This window comes from Malurus melanocephalus, unplaced genomic scaffold (genome assembly GCF_030028575.1).
Source record: "Malurus melanocephalus ecotype Western Australia unplaced genomic scaffold, MMel_1.1 scaffold_626, whole genome shotgun sequence".
NCBI classification, from domain to species: domain Eukaryota; kingdom Metazoa; phylum Chordata; class Aves; order Passeriformes; family Maluridae; genus Malurus; species Malurus melanocephalus.
Genome location: NW_026623858.1, coordinates 105631 through 122521, shown reverse-complemented (window position 1 = coordinate 122521; position 16891 = coordinate 105631). Strand labels below are relative to the sequence as shown.

The window sequence follows — 16891 nt, the reverse complement described above, 5'->3', positions numbered from 1 at the left end:
GGATAATGACGGGACATGAAGGTGTGTGTATTCAAGTGAGAAAACCAGGTCCTTGCCAAGTTTCCAGTTATAGTCCAGGTTGAAATACAGAAGACCAGTTAAGCAACCCAGAGCCAGATTTTTGGCTCTCAACGAAATAACGTTGGTGGCCTGTATGGAAATATAGAGGGATTCATTACCTGAACCCCCAGGGACAGGGTAGGTGTGCGTGCTTCTGGCACATGCAGCCATGGAGCAGGAAGGGTGACGATGCTGAGCTGCCAATGGCTGGGGAGCACGGCACAGCGTGGGATGCCCAGCGAACCTTTTGATCAGTGCATGGAACTTGGCAGTCCTGAGGCTCCCTCTCGCCAAGGGTAGGATTTGAGATGAGATTCTGTAACATGTAGCCATTCCTTCAGGGTATATGATTGAAGTTCATGGCAGTTACCTGTAAAATTTGCTAAATCAAACCACCGCCTTCTCCTCCACCCCCAGCAGCACCCCTCATCCCACACACATGCACACTATGTTATAGGTACATTAGGATGCCGATTTAAAATTTGCTATGTAGCAGTGATTTTATCTGAAATGCAGTGAGTACCCAGTTATAGCCCCTAACAGCATTCTTCATACCCACAGCTCTTTGATCCAAAGGTTAGAACATTTAAAATAAAATCGAGAAAACCAGTGCTTACTGACTGAGGCAATTGGATTCCTCTGGAACATTATGAAACAAGACTTAACAACAAACAACCAAGTGGTACCACCATGTCAATGAGATACTTTCTTCTCAGCTTCTGGCAAAGGAGCAATTGCCTCAAAGAACTCACTGCTTTATTCTTGGGGAAGATATTGCAAAAATTTAGATGCTAAGTCTCTGCCTTCACTGATKCTATTAATTGGTTTTGAGACACATCCCCATTTTGTCATTTCTAAAGGTGAAGGCTGTTCCGTGTTTTGTTAATGATGACAGCATTGCTGAGAAAAAGGAAGGTCTAAAATATTAGACTTTAAGAACATGACAGATTAAATAACCTGGGGGGGTCCTAATAATCATCACTCACAATGTAGGCGATGACAAGGTGAAATTTCTAAGATGACATTTTGTCACTTGTGGTAGTCACTTAAAATGACAAAAGCTATACATTCTGCYCCGCAGCTTCTTTAATTGGCCCAATTTTGCTATCATGCTATTATCCTGCAGAGCAGAACTGGTGACAAACAAAGAGGCTTTTGTGATCTCAGCTGAATTTTTCTCCATGAGCTCAAGAAAATATCTTGCCAAAAGAGAATGAAAATTATACCTGCATTTTGTGACTGGCCAGAAGCCCAAGGCTCATGTCTGATTGGGGAAAATTCTCATCTGTATTTTTAGTTCCTKCTTGCTTATGGTGGGGTTTTGCCACACGGCAGGGGCAAAATATAATCACATCTGGGATTTTTCCTGTTATAGGTTGAAATAACCTACCCTGGGATGGYGGAGGGAAAAGAGGGCTAAACTTCTATTCCCTCATGCTTTGCAATTTTGGCAGTCTGCTTTCATTTAACCATATTTTCCACTACACACCAGTACATAATAGTTCTCTTTAAGTATGCAATGACACAAATCTTGATTGTGTTAGCACATGCTTCTTTGTAGCTATTGGGAAAYTTAATCCATTTTAAAAACGTTTGAATTTTGGAAGAAAATTTATCATCAACAGCTACATAAAGAGTAGTAAGGAAGTGGTTCTATAAGCTGTTAATGTAGCATGAAATCCTGAAACAACCCATCTTGTTAAGACTAAAACATATTATTTAATATCATTCAGACTTGTTGGGCAAAAATATGTTTAGTAACACACATTTGTTAACATGGAATAAAATTATACTGGGTGTAACATGGAGTGCATGTGGAGTGGGCATATATCCAGCTCATCTAAAATACAGTCATTTCACGGAAGTGCTAAGCTGTTCTGACAGAGAATTCTTCCAGATGATGACAAGATTAGAAAAGGTCTTAAATGGGACTGACACAGTGCAATATACTAATTATTTGACAGTGCATAATATCTTTATTTAGAACAATAAAGTATATGTATATAATGTAAATTGCAAATTTGAACTGGTATAAAAAGGGATCTGGGAAAACATCTATCTTTAAGAGGACACATATGTACATACACATCACATTTTATAAACCTGGTTGATTACCTTTAGTTAGAATGTAACTATGCAAAACTGCACTGACATTTACATTGAAATAAATGAATTTGCCCATGATGCAACCAGCAAATGTCTGTGTCTCTATCATTAAAGAGTCTGAAGTTTTCGCGTTCCATCAATTTGATAACAAAATAGCAACATGCCACCATTATTGTAAAACTACATTAAAGACAGTTGAATCAGTTTCCTAAATTGAAGAATACTGGATAATCCTTATATGTAAATCTAACTCAAAATATCAGTATTTTATATGTACAGTTAGATTTTGAATTTAATAATTCTATTTTGTGTGCTGAACAGTTTCAGCATATTACATAGAGCAACAGAGAAAACAGAGCTGCTGCAGATGAGAATCTAAAAAATGTGCAGGCTGTACACATACTCCATAGTAAAGGACATTTTATAACCTTTCTTAACAAATTACCTCAGGACGAAATAAGTACCATTAATTCATTCAAGTAAACACACATCGAACAGAGTTATTCAGTATAAGACTWTCTGTTTTTTTACTCTCACAAGGCCACTACCAATTGCATGCAAAGTTCAACTATTTCAAAGGAAGCCTAAAAATGTTACGTCTCTCACCAACCACAAATATCCAAAAGCCAAATTTGGTTGACTTTTGTACAAAAAAAAAAAAAAAAAAACACCCATTTTCCCCAATTTTATTTTAAGAGGAAGGTTGTTAATTTTCCAACTGTGTTAATGCATGGGCTCTGTCTACCCAAAAAGAAGACTGAAAACCTCATCACTCTCCAGATGTTAAACAGCTTAGAATGGAATACAGAAGCAATTAAAGGCCTATTTTTGCCAACCCATCTCCAACTGAACAATAACATTCTATTTCCATTGATTTCAAAGATGTCTCACAAGTCAGTTGTCTTTCGAAATTTCAATATGTCCAAAGTAAAGATCTCCTCAGTGGGCACAGAAAGTTTCCAGTAAATTCATAATCCCCCTTCTAAGAGCCACCCCACTACCACTGGTGCATCCACTGATGTCTAGAAGTGTCCTTCGGCTTTGAAAAAGGATTGAGAACACCCAGGGTTTTGTTCAGATCTCTCAAAAAGGAGGCAAAGAATGGGAAAACCATGTGGTCCTACAACAGTTCTGCTACTCCATGTGTCATACGACTTTGGTGCACATTCAATGTTTTTGAAGGGCAAAAGCTTATGCATGATTTTTCTTTCTCTTCTCATATAACCTTAAATTTAACTTGCTCCACAGATGAGATTAAAGCATCTGTCATTATTTGAAAGAGACTTACTTTAAGATGTTGCTCCTGGAAGGTGAATGTTTTGTCAATCTATGTTTATTGTATGTTTCAATTTATAATTCATATTTTCTAGAATCAAAGACAAGAAGCCYAAAAGATGCTTTTGAATATCAAAGTATAATTGGGTCACACCAATGTGCAACATTATTGTGTATTTGCTTTTCTGGAAAGAATGCATTTAGAAAAATGAGCATTTTTATCACCAAAGAACATTAATAAATACAAGATATTTGTTTGAATCTAAGAAACCTCCCCCCAACAAATGCATACACTGGCTTCAAGAGCACATTGCATGAAGTATTTAAGAATTCTGTACAATGTATAAGAGTATTCACTTCCATTTACTGTGGATATTTTTCCATTCAGTCAAAATCAATACACAATTATGCTCTCCATTATCAATATGGAGAAAATTTCCATCAATTAGGTCATGCTGACATTTATTTTAGGGTAACTCTCAAATGAGTTTGAAACTCAGAGTCTGAGAGCCTTGTGTGTAAAGAACTACACAGTGTCAAAGGAGACTGAACTTCAGATGGGGAATTCCATTGTTTGAGGAATACACTTGCTTTTTAGAAATGATGAGCAACAGCAATTATTAATTGGTGAGTGCTCCAGAATTAGGCATGCAGGCCTAATTCTCACATTACACTTCTTTTGATCTAGTCTAAGATAAGTTCCTCAGATGATGCAAACCCCAAAGTTCTGTTACCCTTAATGGCAATATGCTAATTTATACCACTTGAGGACCCTTTTCTCACAAACAGTGCAAAAAGGGCCTGAGTATAGATCAAATTTCCACATGATGAAATCCTTGTACAGTGAATTAATGAGAAATTTCAACATTGATTGCAGTAGGGTCAATTTGCAATTTTGATTTCACGTAGTGTGGCTACATGCACACATAAGCTTTGTCATGAAGTATGGTAAGGTTCTGAGATTTTTTCCTTTTTGTAAGTATGAAAGACAGTTTTACCAATAATATGCACACACACACACGCACCCACACACACACACGTATATATTATATGTATGACATATTCTTTTTATGCATGTTTCTCATAAAATTCAGAAGATTAAAATTTCCATAACAACTCTTAAAAAATTTAGTAACTTACTATAACTTTTAAAGAGAACTCCAACTTTATGCAAAACATTAAAAGGCTTGGTTTGGTTTTTTTGGGGTTTTTTTTTTTAACTTTTCAAGTTACTTAAACTAAAACTCTTTCTGACCTGATCAATATCATGACAGGAGACAGTTTGTCATGAGATGTGAGCCTTTACCCTTTACCCTTTATCCTTTACCCTTCACCCTTTACCCTTCTGAATTACAACCCCCTAACACAGGTAAATAATTCATTATCTGGCAAGAGACAAGATGAAAAGATGCACAACTACACTTGTAACTTTTACCATGGTATTTTTGGGATTTACTTGAAAATGCACATCTGTACATCAGTCCTGTTCATATTCCATGGGTGCTATAACAGCAACAGATGCAGAAAGACAAGTGGGAAACAAATCCTTTCTCTTTTGTTTCAAAAGAATTAAACTTCAAGAGTGGAGAATGCCAGGATATTAAAGCTTACTAATCACTTAAAAAACAATGCAAACATTAATTACAGCTGATGTAAGCAAAAGCTAAATACACTCTCAGGGTTTTTCAGCTTTTTTAAGATATACATTTAAAGACAAGGTATCAATGGCACGCATCTTCAGAATTTAAAATGCATTTCATGGGTTTGTCTTTATTCTGATGTTTGAACGCAATTCAGACTCTTTACTTTCCCTTAGCATGGCTGGAAATTTCACCAGTGSTCACACACCCAGCAGTTACTCTAAATTCTTCGAAGCTCCATGAGGTACTTTCATCTCCTGTTTACTTTGCCGTCATCCAGTATTTGCTCCTCCTGAACAGAGACCACCAACGCTGATGAATTCTTGAGGCTTTCTGGGATGGGCAACCAGCCACCTGGCACCCGACAGAGACCACATGTTGCTGCACACGCAGACTTTGACAGGCATAAACACAGCTCCTTATAAGTCTAAGTCTAGAACACGAGCTTATGGCATGACCTTGCTTTCAAGTTTTATACACCATATTGAAGAATGTGTTATCTGCATCCATTCCTGCATTTTTGTCAGTTCAGAGACCTTCATCTCAAGACATCAATGTAAGGTAGAGGACACAGAATTTAAATTAAGGATGCAAAGGTATTTATGACTTGCAACAATTACACACAGTTGGAGGCATTTGAAAGATGCGTTTTTGTTCAGGACATACTTTGTGTGCCAGAGTCAGCTGAAAGTATTAATGCAATTAAAAATCCTCAAATGTCACACAAGGTAGATATTCACATAAGATACAGTCCTGCTAAGTGCACACTCTTCTTGTCATTGTTCAATTCAGTGTTGGTTTCACAGTAACAAACACAAATAGTCCTCATTTCTGTGTCATGTCTATGGAGTCATGGGCAGCAACAACAGATGCAGACTCAGTCTGTCACTCCAGAAGGAATACGAATGTGCTTAAAGCTGCTTCATTTATGAAGCGAACATGGAACTGTTACCTGCCTGAAGAGAAAAACAGAAATTTTGATTTTGCTGATTAGTTTTCCTCCCTGTATTACTAAACAGTAGAACTTTTCACAGACATACAACATAGATGATTTTTTCTTAAAATTCTGGAAATAAATTTAATGACACTTGCATAGAGATTTCTTTACTTGGAGAGAAAAATGTTATAAGATGTACTTTCCTGGTCCAAGAACACACTTGCCTGCAAAAGCTTATTGATGTCATCTATGGTAATGAAACAAATCTCATGGTTTTACTGAACTGTTATGTTTGTGCATTTTGGCATCGGCAATTTCCGGCAGCAAACTCCCCTTTGAAGTAATGGGGACAAGTCAATATCAAACTGATTTTGCAGCTTTGGAAAAATGGAACACCTTGTCCAGTGACAACTTTCCTTCTCAATGAGCAGATATAAGAGCAAAGCCATTAAGGAGACTGAAAATCTCTCAAGTTGTAGCTAACTCAATCACATCAAACACCTGAGAGTTACTGGTACAGGATGAACTGCAAAACTGAGATTGGCTGTCATACTGAATTTTCCAGACCAGAATTTATTTTTTTCAGAAAGACCATGGGTTAAATGCAGCACAGTTTCTGTGGTAGGAAGCCTCTTGCCAGAGAAGTGCACTATTCTGCAGAGGACAGCTGGGACTGAGAAACCTCACTCACCTTTGCTGTTCACTCTTACCGACTAAAGCAAGAATGATAAGGCTACTGAGAGTACAAAATGTGCTGACTAAGGTACAGTTAATAAAAGCTCAGCTCTACTTGGCCTGCTCTCCTACACTCACCTGCTACTTTTACCAGACTATGCTTTGTAGYTCATACTGCTTTGAAAAAGCTGTAGTACAACAGCTGAAGGCTTCTGTGTATCAGCTTTTTGTAACACCAAAAAGGAGAAGCAGTAGCTGTCCTTCATTTGGGAATCCTTGTACAYTTCATTTTGAAGCATTTAAGTTAAAAATCCAAGGTTCTAAAATAATGATACAGGATTAATTAAATAAGCTTCTAAAAATCTTATTCACAAATGAAGCCTACTGATAGCAAGATTTATTTTTTCCCCAAAATGTACTCTGAATCGCTTTATATTGCAGCAGATGAAAGTAGTTAAGTGTATGGGAAGACTTTCACCATAAATACTTACCAGTACACGAAACAGTAACAGTGTTGAGGGAGAAAAAGCAACAGCTACACTTGTAGATGTTCCTTTTCTTTTTGCTGCAAGATACTGGGAAAAAAAAAAAGGTACTCTATTACTACAGTACTTGTCTTTCATGGAAATAGAAGGGTTTATAAGTTAGGTAAAATAAATGGGAATCCAAAGAATTATAACTTATGCTTGATATTAGTAATTCCTACCTATAGATGAATATTCCTAATTTTTCAGGGAGGAGAAATTTGCAATAATCCTCTATGCCATATATGCCAAAACACATCATATATTTAAGAAGACATCTGATGGAGAATGCAATCTGCTTCAGTTCCTGCTAATGCATTCTCCTGCATTTAATTTTTTCCTATTTTCTTCATATAAAATAATGTTTTACATCTTCTATGAAGTTAAAAGGAAGATATATGTTCCATTTCACAGGTGTTAACACCTATGAGAATGAGGTGTAGAATGAGTTATTTGTAGCTACTAATATACCAGGTGAAATGAATACAGTGTTCCACTATACATACTGTATAGGAAGAAAATTTGTTTTAAGAATTTATTACATTAGCAAGCTTAAACCCTGAAAATTTCAGCTCCTGTGACCAAACTGCTAGATGAGAACCTTGCCTATTTCTTCCTTCAATGGCAGGCAGCACCAGGCATTTCACTCAGTGTGAGAGCACTACAGAATGTGTCCTTCTGCCACCTGCAGCAGATCTTTCCCTAAATCATTCATAGTTAAAATCTGACCAAACTTCATGAAACATGAAGTTAAACAATACCCTCAAGATGCTTTAGCATGGACTATTCTAACTTAAAATGTCCCTAAATCCTTTCCTGGATTTTATAAAATTCCTTTCCCAAGTCATGTCCAAGGCACTTCAAAACCTCAAACTGTTATTTCTAAGGCATATTTGATTGGCTGAGAACTTTTAGTTTAAAAAACAGATAAAGTAGTGTATAAGTAGGAGCAGAGCCTTGAATCATTTCAGGATGACCTTAGGAGGTTATTAGCTTTTGAATGAGTTCTCATCAACTTTCTACAAACATTAAAAAAAAAACCAACCCAAACACAGAAAACACAGTATCCTGGGGAATGTAAAAAAGTGAAAGAATATAAAAAAATGTTATAGCAAAACAAATATTTAAAAGGATTTAGGAGCACAACCAGAAAGGCCTTGCTTTCTATTTATTTCCATAATATTAAACTAGCTTTACACCACAAAGCAAATAACATTTATTTTGCTGCTTCCCCAATACTCCCAGCAATCCTTTCTCACGGTGGGAATAAAGACAAAGTAATGTTCCCTTAACAAAATGCTGTATGCAGAAATATTCTCCATATCAACTTCTATGTTTAAACCATAAAGTCCTTTAAAGGGCACGTTCTGAGCACATATTTTACCTCTGCAGCAAGACCTTGTGTTTGGGGCTTTTTTTGTGTTTGTAACAGAGCTAGAGAAAAACAGGAAGTAGTTCTAAGAGACAAAATTTCACTTGTAAACACAAATATAAAGTGAAATAATATACCTTATCTCATTTTCCTCTTGACMGTCATGACACTGTGTAGTTTCATCACTTTCTGGTCTGGATTTGGGATGTATTTTCTAGGAAGGAAATGTACTAAATATAAATATTGTAAAGCTTTCCTTAGTATCTCCCTAAACAATTGTACCTTTCATTTTGCCTCAGGTTTTCAATATCAAAGTCATCTTGCAAAATGTAGGCCAAATCTTATCCTGTGCTACTGACATGATTTTACTATCGAAGCTTTTGTATTGTTGGCAGTGGCATAGAGGGCAAAAGCAAAAAAAATTCCTTTCTCAATATACAATGGGAGAAATGGAAAATTGGGTGAATCCCACAATTTTTGTGTCCAATAAGAGAGTGATCATGCTGATAAAACAGGCTTTGCACTTTGATGCTGGAATTCAAGAATTTGACGCGTAGATTTACATCTGCAAGTCACAGTTAAGATCAAAAGAGGTATCTCTTGCTTTCAAATACAGAATGGTTCTGTTATTCCCACCTCCCCACAGCTAAGAAATCACTATGTAAACAGTTATATGTAGGATCTCTTACCTTCCAGTACAGGACTCCCAAAATAAAGCCAATAAGGAGAGACAGCAATGATGTCAGTGCTATGGTGATCCCTTGCAGGCTGGAGCTGCTAATGAAGCCAAGTGCTTCTTCTGTAATTAAAGATACTCTCATTAGTGAAGACAGATTTATAGCAGAAAACTATCTTCAGGGCAACACTGTTAGCAAGAGCACTTTCGTGCACCACCTACATAACAAAATCTTAAATAGCAGAACAGATACTTCAAAGTGCAATGTGCATGAGATGCACTTCACACAAAACCTTACAGGAAATTTTTTGACCACAGGGATGCTCCACCCACTTCTGAAACTGTGTTGAAAAGTACCAACATTAGTTCTTTTTGCATCATTTGAAGAGAATTATTTCTTTCCCACACTACAAAATATTAGATTTATTAAATTTTGAAGGTCTTACTTTGAAACACAAACTATTTGGAAAAGAATATATCAATTTGTGCATTTGCATGAGTTCCATTAGACAGCCCCCGCTGACACTTTGCCTTGGCTCTAATCAATGACCAATGAGGCATCTCCAGGGAGGTTAACTTAACAGAATAAGCCTTCTCACTTGTAATATCTTCCTGGAAAGATACCACTGACTTCAGCAAGATCAAACACTTGTACCTTGAGGTTTAACTGTGCATTATTTAGTTATGAGCATTTCTTGATAGCTTTTAACATTTTATACAGAAGAGCACCAATCACACTCTTTATGTACACAAAAAATTCCATTCCCCTCACAGGGAACTGCATGCATACTGAGACTAAAATTTGGACCTTCAGTTATTTCATCAAGASCAAGATGTGGAAGGGCCTTCAGAGTCACCTGGGGATTGTCCTTCTAAAATGCAAAGTGAACCACAGGAGACCAGTAGTTCAGACATCACCCACCCAGGTTTGGTTCATTTCAAATCAGGTGTCTGCAGCTTGAATGGTGGGTGTATTGACAGATTACAGGACAAGAACCAAACTTCAAACACGGGAAAAGTGTAGGTGATTGGATGCACAGAAATGAAAATGAACTGACAGCACTCAAAATTTGTGTGACTCATGCAAACAGCAAATGTGAAATATGCTGGGTCAAACAACATGTGTTTAGTACATTATTAAACAGCCTCCAAGAAAATACTTCAGTTTAGAAAGGAGTGTTCTTATAATTAACTAGCAATTCATTTTCAGCTGTCTGAGATTTTCTGGTTGACATTTTTCAAGTTTAAGACAAACATTCTTTTTATCTCTGAAATTCAGATGTGTTTTCTAGGCTCATTGTAGACAGAAATAGAAAGTAAGACAACATAAACTCTGTATCTTATATATTCATATATGACATATATCTCTGTGTCTCATACACTGTTTAAAAAGTCTGGTTTCTGACTGTAGGGTTTGAATTTCACTTATATCTGGTAGATTTGGCATACTAAAAGGAAACATCAGTCAAGCAGAACTGATGCTAGCTTACCATGAAAGAAATCTGTCTACAGAAGGGAAAGATAGCAGACAAATTCTGTAGAGGTGAACATCAGCTGAAAAGAAGAGGCTGTTGATTAGTCTGACCATGTCTGCTCAGACATTAGAGCCAAGAGCAGAAATTAATGGGGGGACATAACTTCTCTGACCTTCTGTCCCAGATTAGGCACAAAGTTTGCTTGCAGAGATGATCTTCAAGAAAACTGGGCAAACTTAAGTGGGGTGGAACCAGCCTGAACAACTCAAAAAATGCTCTTGTTACTTTATCTGAATTGTATTCTCAGAAGAAAATTCCTATATTGTTCTTGTGCTCTAGACAGGTAAAAAGTAACCCTCATTTGTCTAATGCCATTTTTTCTCAGTGAGAGACTGCTGAGTTTCACAACTAAATTATGTAAATCACATGGGACTGCCATGTTTTCTGGATTTCATCCAGCTACTCCAGAAAAAAAAAAAAAAAAGTGAAATAAAAATCAAAGGAAAGACTCTTCAGGTCAGGTAGTGCATAATGTATTTGATAACATGCTATGGTGGAGTGAATAAACTCAAAAACCCTCAGTCTACCGGCAGTGCTGGATAGCATGTCATGGCAAGCATGATATTTTTTACATGAACCTCTAGAGAAATGTTCTGTATAAAGGGCAACCAGGGATCGCCTTGTACCTTTGTTTTTAACAGCATTTCCCACAAACTTAATTTTTCACAAACTTAATCACAATTTCAGACAACAGAAGAGGCCCCTTTACAAAGAGGTATCTAAAACTAGAAAAATCTCATTTCTGAGTAAGTATCTCCAATGCAGATGATTTCTTGATCATCTACAGAAAATTGAAAGGAATTTATAATTAGCTTCCCCTGTGATACCCTGCAACCCAGGGATAGAGCCTAAATGCAGTCCCATTGTGGCACTGTCCCCAGACTACCTTTTAAAAGTGAAGACAGATTTTTTTTTTTCCAAAACTTGATAGCGTATGAATAAATTTGAAAGTTAAGTAACACATAACTACCTTAAAAAGCAAGCAACAACAGATTATTTAATTTCACTTTCAAGTCCAGAAAAAAATTCTCTTAAAAGATCAGGGCAGAATGAAATGAGTCATGGCAGGTTTCTTCATGTGCCTTTTTTTTAATATTAAAATCTAAAACAGAACAAGTTGAAGAATTTGCAGTCTGGAGAACCTCCCAGGGACTTTTGTCCTAATGAAGAAAGGGGAGAGAAGGAAGGCAAGCTGGCTACCACAGGGACCTTTTCCTCTGTCAGAAACTTTGGAGCTCTACACAGAAAGATTCTGTCTCACATCATTTGTAAAGGCAGAGCAAGAGAAGGAAGAGCAGGAACCAGGTGCAGCAGTAACTTCATGAACTCTTTGGGCAATACCAGAGGAACTGTTGGCTTTGCAGCTAGTATATTACTCATTCTAAAAAGACACTATGCAGCAAATTGAAAAAGGAAGTGGATGCAGGCCAGCATCTCTCAGAGCTCTCATTCTGCATCTCCTGGAAGATTCCCTAAGGAAGTGAGTTCATTTGATGCTGATTTAGGCATAGTCTTCATGGACATTGGGATGTTAATCTGTGACCAATATATATTCCCATTAAAAGCCACTCAGCCACACAGTGAAGTTACTGAGCTACTTCCTACCTTGAGCCATGTGTGATTATGATTCAAAGCACTGGCTCCATTTTCTTTTTTTGCCATGTATGTCTCAAAGGAATTTTCAGCTTACCTGTGCTCAGTTCCAACACAGTTACCACAAGATCTTATCTGTAAAATGCAGAGCAGCTCTCACCTGTTCATTAGGGTTTTCCATTAACTATGAAGTTGGAACAAAGGCACAGAAGGCAACACCAATTGCATCAAGCCATAGATGAATATTTTCAAATTGTTGTGCAATTATTGAATTAAACTATGKTTTTTTTTGCTTAATTAGAAAAGGAGACCTTCTTCCGCAAAACATTTACAGAGAGTTCTGTGTTTACACTTTATTTGAGCTGCTCAGTACTAAATAATAGGGCTAAATTATTGTGAGGAAATTACTGACAAAAATGGAAGAAGGCAACACTGAACTTTTCTAAATGCTCTAGGAACTATTAAACTAAAATCAGCTCAATTTAAAATTATTTGAAATTAAAGGGTTAATTAAAAAAAAACCAAAACAAAACATGGTAGCTTGTGTCTGGAAATGCATTTTTTCAGGCTTCCCTTCTTCTCAATGTTTTCCTTTTTCAAATTAGAATCTAGTGGTGCTGTTCTGAGAACAGTACTGAAGCCAGGAGAATGCTGTGTTCGGGACTCTTCACATGGGGTACAATAAGGTTTATTCACTGTTGTTCCTTCCAAGAAGGTAAGGATTAACAAAAATCAAAATTCCCTCAGCAATAAAGCCAAGACAAAAAAAAACTGGCACTGAAGGCCATTTCAGGGAGTAAAACCACTATGTCAATAAAGATTCTACAACTTCCTCCCTGCAAAAAAACCCTCTAAAGAATAACTACAATGCAACCAGTCAGCATCCAAATTAATGTAATTTAATCTGATTATGAGTTCAAACTGTCCCCAGCCCCAGACATGCAGTTCTCATGTAATTTCTACATAAGGCTGTTAACTGATATCCAATTTTCTAATAAATTGCTTAAGAGAATGATAATCAGTTAAAACACACCTGTACGGCATATGGTAGCCAAGCAATTTCTTTCAATAATGCAATTACTGCATTATTTTAATTAGGCTTTTTTCCTACTTGATTATCAGTTCCAATTATGAAACAAGATTAATAATCCTSCTTCTGCACTCTGCTCCACAGTACAGACACAGGTGCCACACTCCACTGCACTGCCCAGCATCCCTCCTGCTACTGTACTGGATAAAACTGCTTTCATCTGAACTGCTCCTGTAATGTCTGTCTTTTGGCTTCTTGATCCATTCCCATTGCTTCAGGCTGTGGCTGAATATTTTTCCTCTAGCAGTGACAGCAAAATTTATCACATGTTCGGACCTGAGAGAGAGACAGGTATGCATTCTTTAACCCCCTCCTAGTGCCTCACAGTTGGCCCTGGGCTCATCAGGTTATTTGTAGACAGCTCTGTGACCTCCTGGCAAGGAATCTATGGCAGTGAGGCTTCTCTTTTCCTGAGAGTCAGGCTGGCAGCCAGGAGGTGAGGGGGTTTTTTAATTCCTTCTACTCTGAGGATTCTGGGCTATGATGACTTAAGACCTAATCTTAATTAGAAAGCAATCAAGAAGGGCTTCAAATCTGATAGCAGCTGTGAACCAGCTACAAGGTAGCATGCATGGTTCTAGAAACCCAGAGTGTAACTAGATTATACATTCTGAAGAGAAGGAGCATGAAAAAAAATTCTGTCTGAGTAGCAATTGTGTCACCATCAGGAGCTACCATTGTGCCCACCAGGCTCCATCAGACTGTCCCTTAGCACATGTTTTCTCAAGCACAGGGAGTACCAGTCACACAMTTTATCATCACGAATTCAGATAACAGAGATGCTTGAGAAGTCAAAAGGGGAAATTCTAAAGAGAGCTAGATACACATTGTCATCATGACGTGTCTGGGAAACAGGAACAAGGAAACAACAAGGTTAAGCTTTGATCACCATTTCAGGAACCCCTAAGGAAAATCCCCTTCTTTTCTTCACATGGGAAGCTGCAGACAGAATTCGCCTTGTTATAGATGATGTCACTAAAAGCCCCTGAAACTTCACAGTTTCCTTCCACCTCAGGCCTTGTGACAGGTAATGTTGAGGCTCTTACAGCAACCATTCTGGACTCTTATCAGGGACCAGTCATGTTACACAACAACCAAGACACGTAAGAAACATGGAGATGAGCATGCCAGAGAGAAGCTGACATCCTGCCAGAAGGGTAGTGACTTTGTCACTGACCCCAAGCAAAAGCATGCTGACTGTGGAGATGGCCCTACTGTGACTACAGCAAACTCAGGGACTGTCCTCAGGGCTGGCGTAAATCTTGGGATTGACAGTACTCTCAAAATGCATTGTATAGGTATCCCCTTTGTCCACGTGAGTACCCTCATCCAATTTAGGATAGCTTTCCTCTTCACTTGGAGCAACTTCCTTTTCTGAGAGTTAAAATGAGGCGCTGGGACAGCCAAATTTGCTGAGGCCATATGACTAGTGAGACCTCATGACAGCCAAAACGAAGAGGCCTGCCCTCTCCAAGAGTTAGAGAGCTGTCACATAATTGTAACTCGATTGCATCTCGACATTTTGATTAGTTAAGTTCATTGCATTTCAGTATGACAGCTGAGAAACACATGGTACACCATCAGGAATGTGTAACTTCCCATTAATTTGCACAATTAATGACATTCTTTTCCTCTGGGCTCTCATAACAACCAGAACAAAAGGAGACACATATATTCAATCACTTGTACTTACTGTTACTGCTAGTGCTACTGCCAGTGCTGTCATTCCTAAGAGAGCTGGCAGCAACAGGAGGAAACAAAAATGTTTTTGTGACAGCGACTCTGGAATCTAAATAGAAAACGCATGGGTCAGCATTATGAAACTTAAAATACAGTTCCCTCTATGTACGACGATGGTTTATTGGACTACTCTGATGTGGCCACAGGGCTGTTTTAAAAATCAGCTGTAGGGCTGTTTATAAAGTGGATTAAGCCAAAAAAGGCAGTTTTATTAAGAGGCAGAAGTGTCTACATGCTGAGCTGCTGCTGAATAGCTAATTTGGAAAAGCAGCTGCTGCTAACAAGTTTGTAGGTTACTGCACTGCTCTGCTTCTAGTTACTGCTGATGTAACTGTACAACTGGACATATTGCCCTAATTAAAAAGCTAGTATCTGTCACTAGAGAGAGTAAAAGAAAAGGTAATACAAGCCCTCTATTCACTGGAAGGATAAGAAAGAGCTGCAGGAGCCTGACCCGAGCTTGTTAAAATTTCTAAAGGAGGTAAACATTGCCCAGTTCAGGAAAAGCAGGGTGAATATGAAGATGACTTGAGGCTGCTGTGATTTATAGCTTGTCCTAACTTCCTCTCCTTTCACTTGTACAATCTTAGGCTCTTTTACTGCCTTATAAAAACTACATAGAGCATTAAAAGGAGATAAGAAGAACAATGTAAAAAGACTGTAGCATATATTTTGAATGAACAGAAACAGAGCAGCATAATGTGAGGTTATTTTGATTATACTGAAGAATTTTGCCTCTAGGAATGATGGYGCTAGAACTCAGCTTTGGACAGAAATACAATCTTCAGGGTCAGTAATTAATTTGCAATATAAAGGACATGGAGACACAGTATCAAATCCTTAGCATCTCTGAAATCCAAGGAAAATCATACATTTATATCTACTTAAATTCTGCTTCCTAAAAGGAGACCTGTCTTACCATTCTCTGGTGTTTTTACTGTTGAAGGCAGAATGCAGTCATTCTCATCCAATGTGTCCGCAGACTCTTTGTAGACCTCAATGGTACTATTAAAGTGCCTAAAAAAATCCTCAGGAATGAAGTGACCTTCTTCATAAAGGTGACCATTTTCTTTTACAAAATCCTAGAGTAAAATATAGAATTCAGCTTGAGGGAAGGTCGAAGGAGATGCCCATTTCAACACCTCAACAAACGATAAAGACATCCAAAGATGATACAAAATAGTTTAAATTTTTTAACCTGCAGACAACCAGATTGGCTGTTCACAATCTTCATAAAACAAACAAGCCTTCTGATCTGAGGATTTCAAATTAGCCTTGCAAATAGAAATGAATTATTAATACAGTGTTGCCAAATTGCTAAGAAATGAACGTCTCCCATCCTATACTGAAAAGGAAGAGACTTTTAAAAATTCCCCTCATTAAAAAAAACAAAACCAAAAACCCTTGATTTCACATTACTTTGCAAAGTTTCACATGAGCCTTTTAATCTGAACACGCAAACAGAAGACAGTCATTGGTATTGTCATTAAGAGAATGGGGAACAGACTACAATAGCTGGGATACACCATTGCACAGAAACAGGCTGAGATGCTTGATAATGGACCTAAAAATAGGAGCAACTATAAACACAGAAGCCAAATCATTCTGAGGTCTAACAGACATATTGGTATCCCAGACTAAACAACATTGAGATCCATGTTAAGATGA

General features: G+C 37.6%; 1 protein-coding gene across 1 annotated transcript in view; it reads right to left on the bottom strand.

Moving 5' to 3' along the window:
* Positions 1-5184: 5184 nt before the first annotated feature.
* Positions 5185-16891, bottom strand: part of KITLG (KIT ligand) — a 52385-nt gene continuing 40678 nt past the window's right edge. The window contains exons 5-10 of the mRNA XM_057383357.1: positions 16143-16305; positions 15177-15272; positions 9279-9388; positions 8727-8803; positions 7185-7268; positions 5185-6037 (exon numbers count right to left, since the gene is read on the bottom strand). Of these exons, the coding sequence (XP_057239340.1) occupies positions 7229-7268; positions 8727-8803; positions 9279-9388; positions 15177-15272; positions 16143-16305 (486 nt within the window). The 3' untranslated portion in view covers positions 5185-6037; positions 7185-7228. The remainder of the gene's footprint in view (positions 6038-7184; positions 7269-8726; positions 8804-9278; positions 9389-15176; positions 15273-16142; positions 16306-16891) is intronic.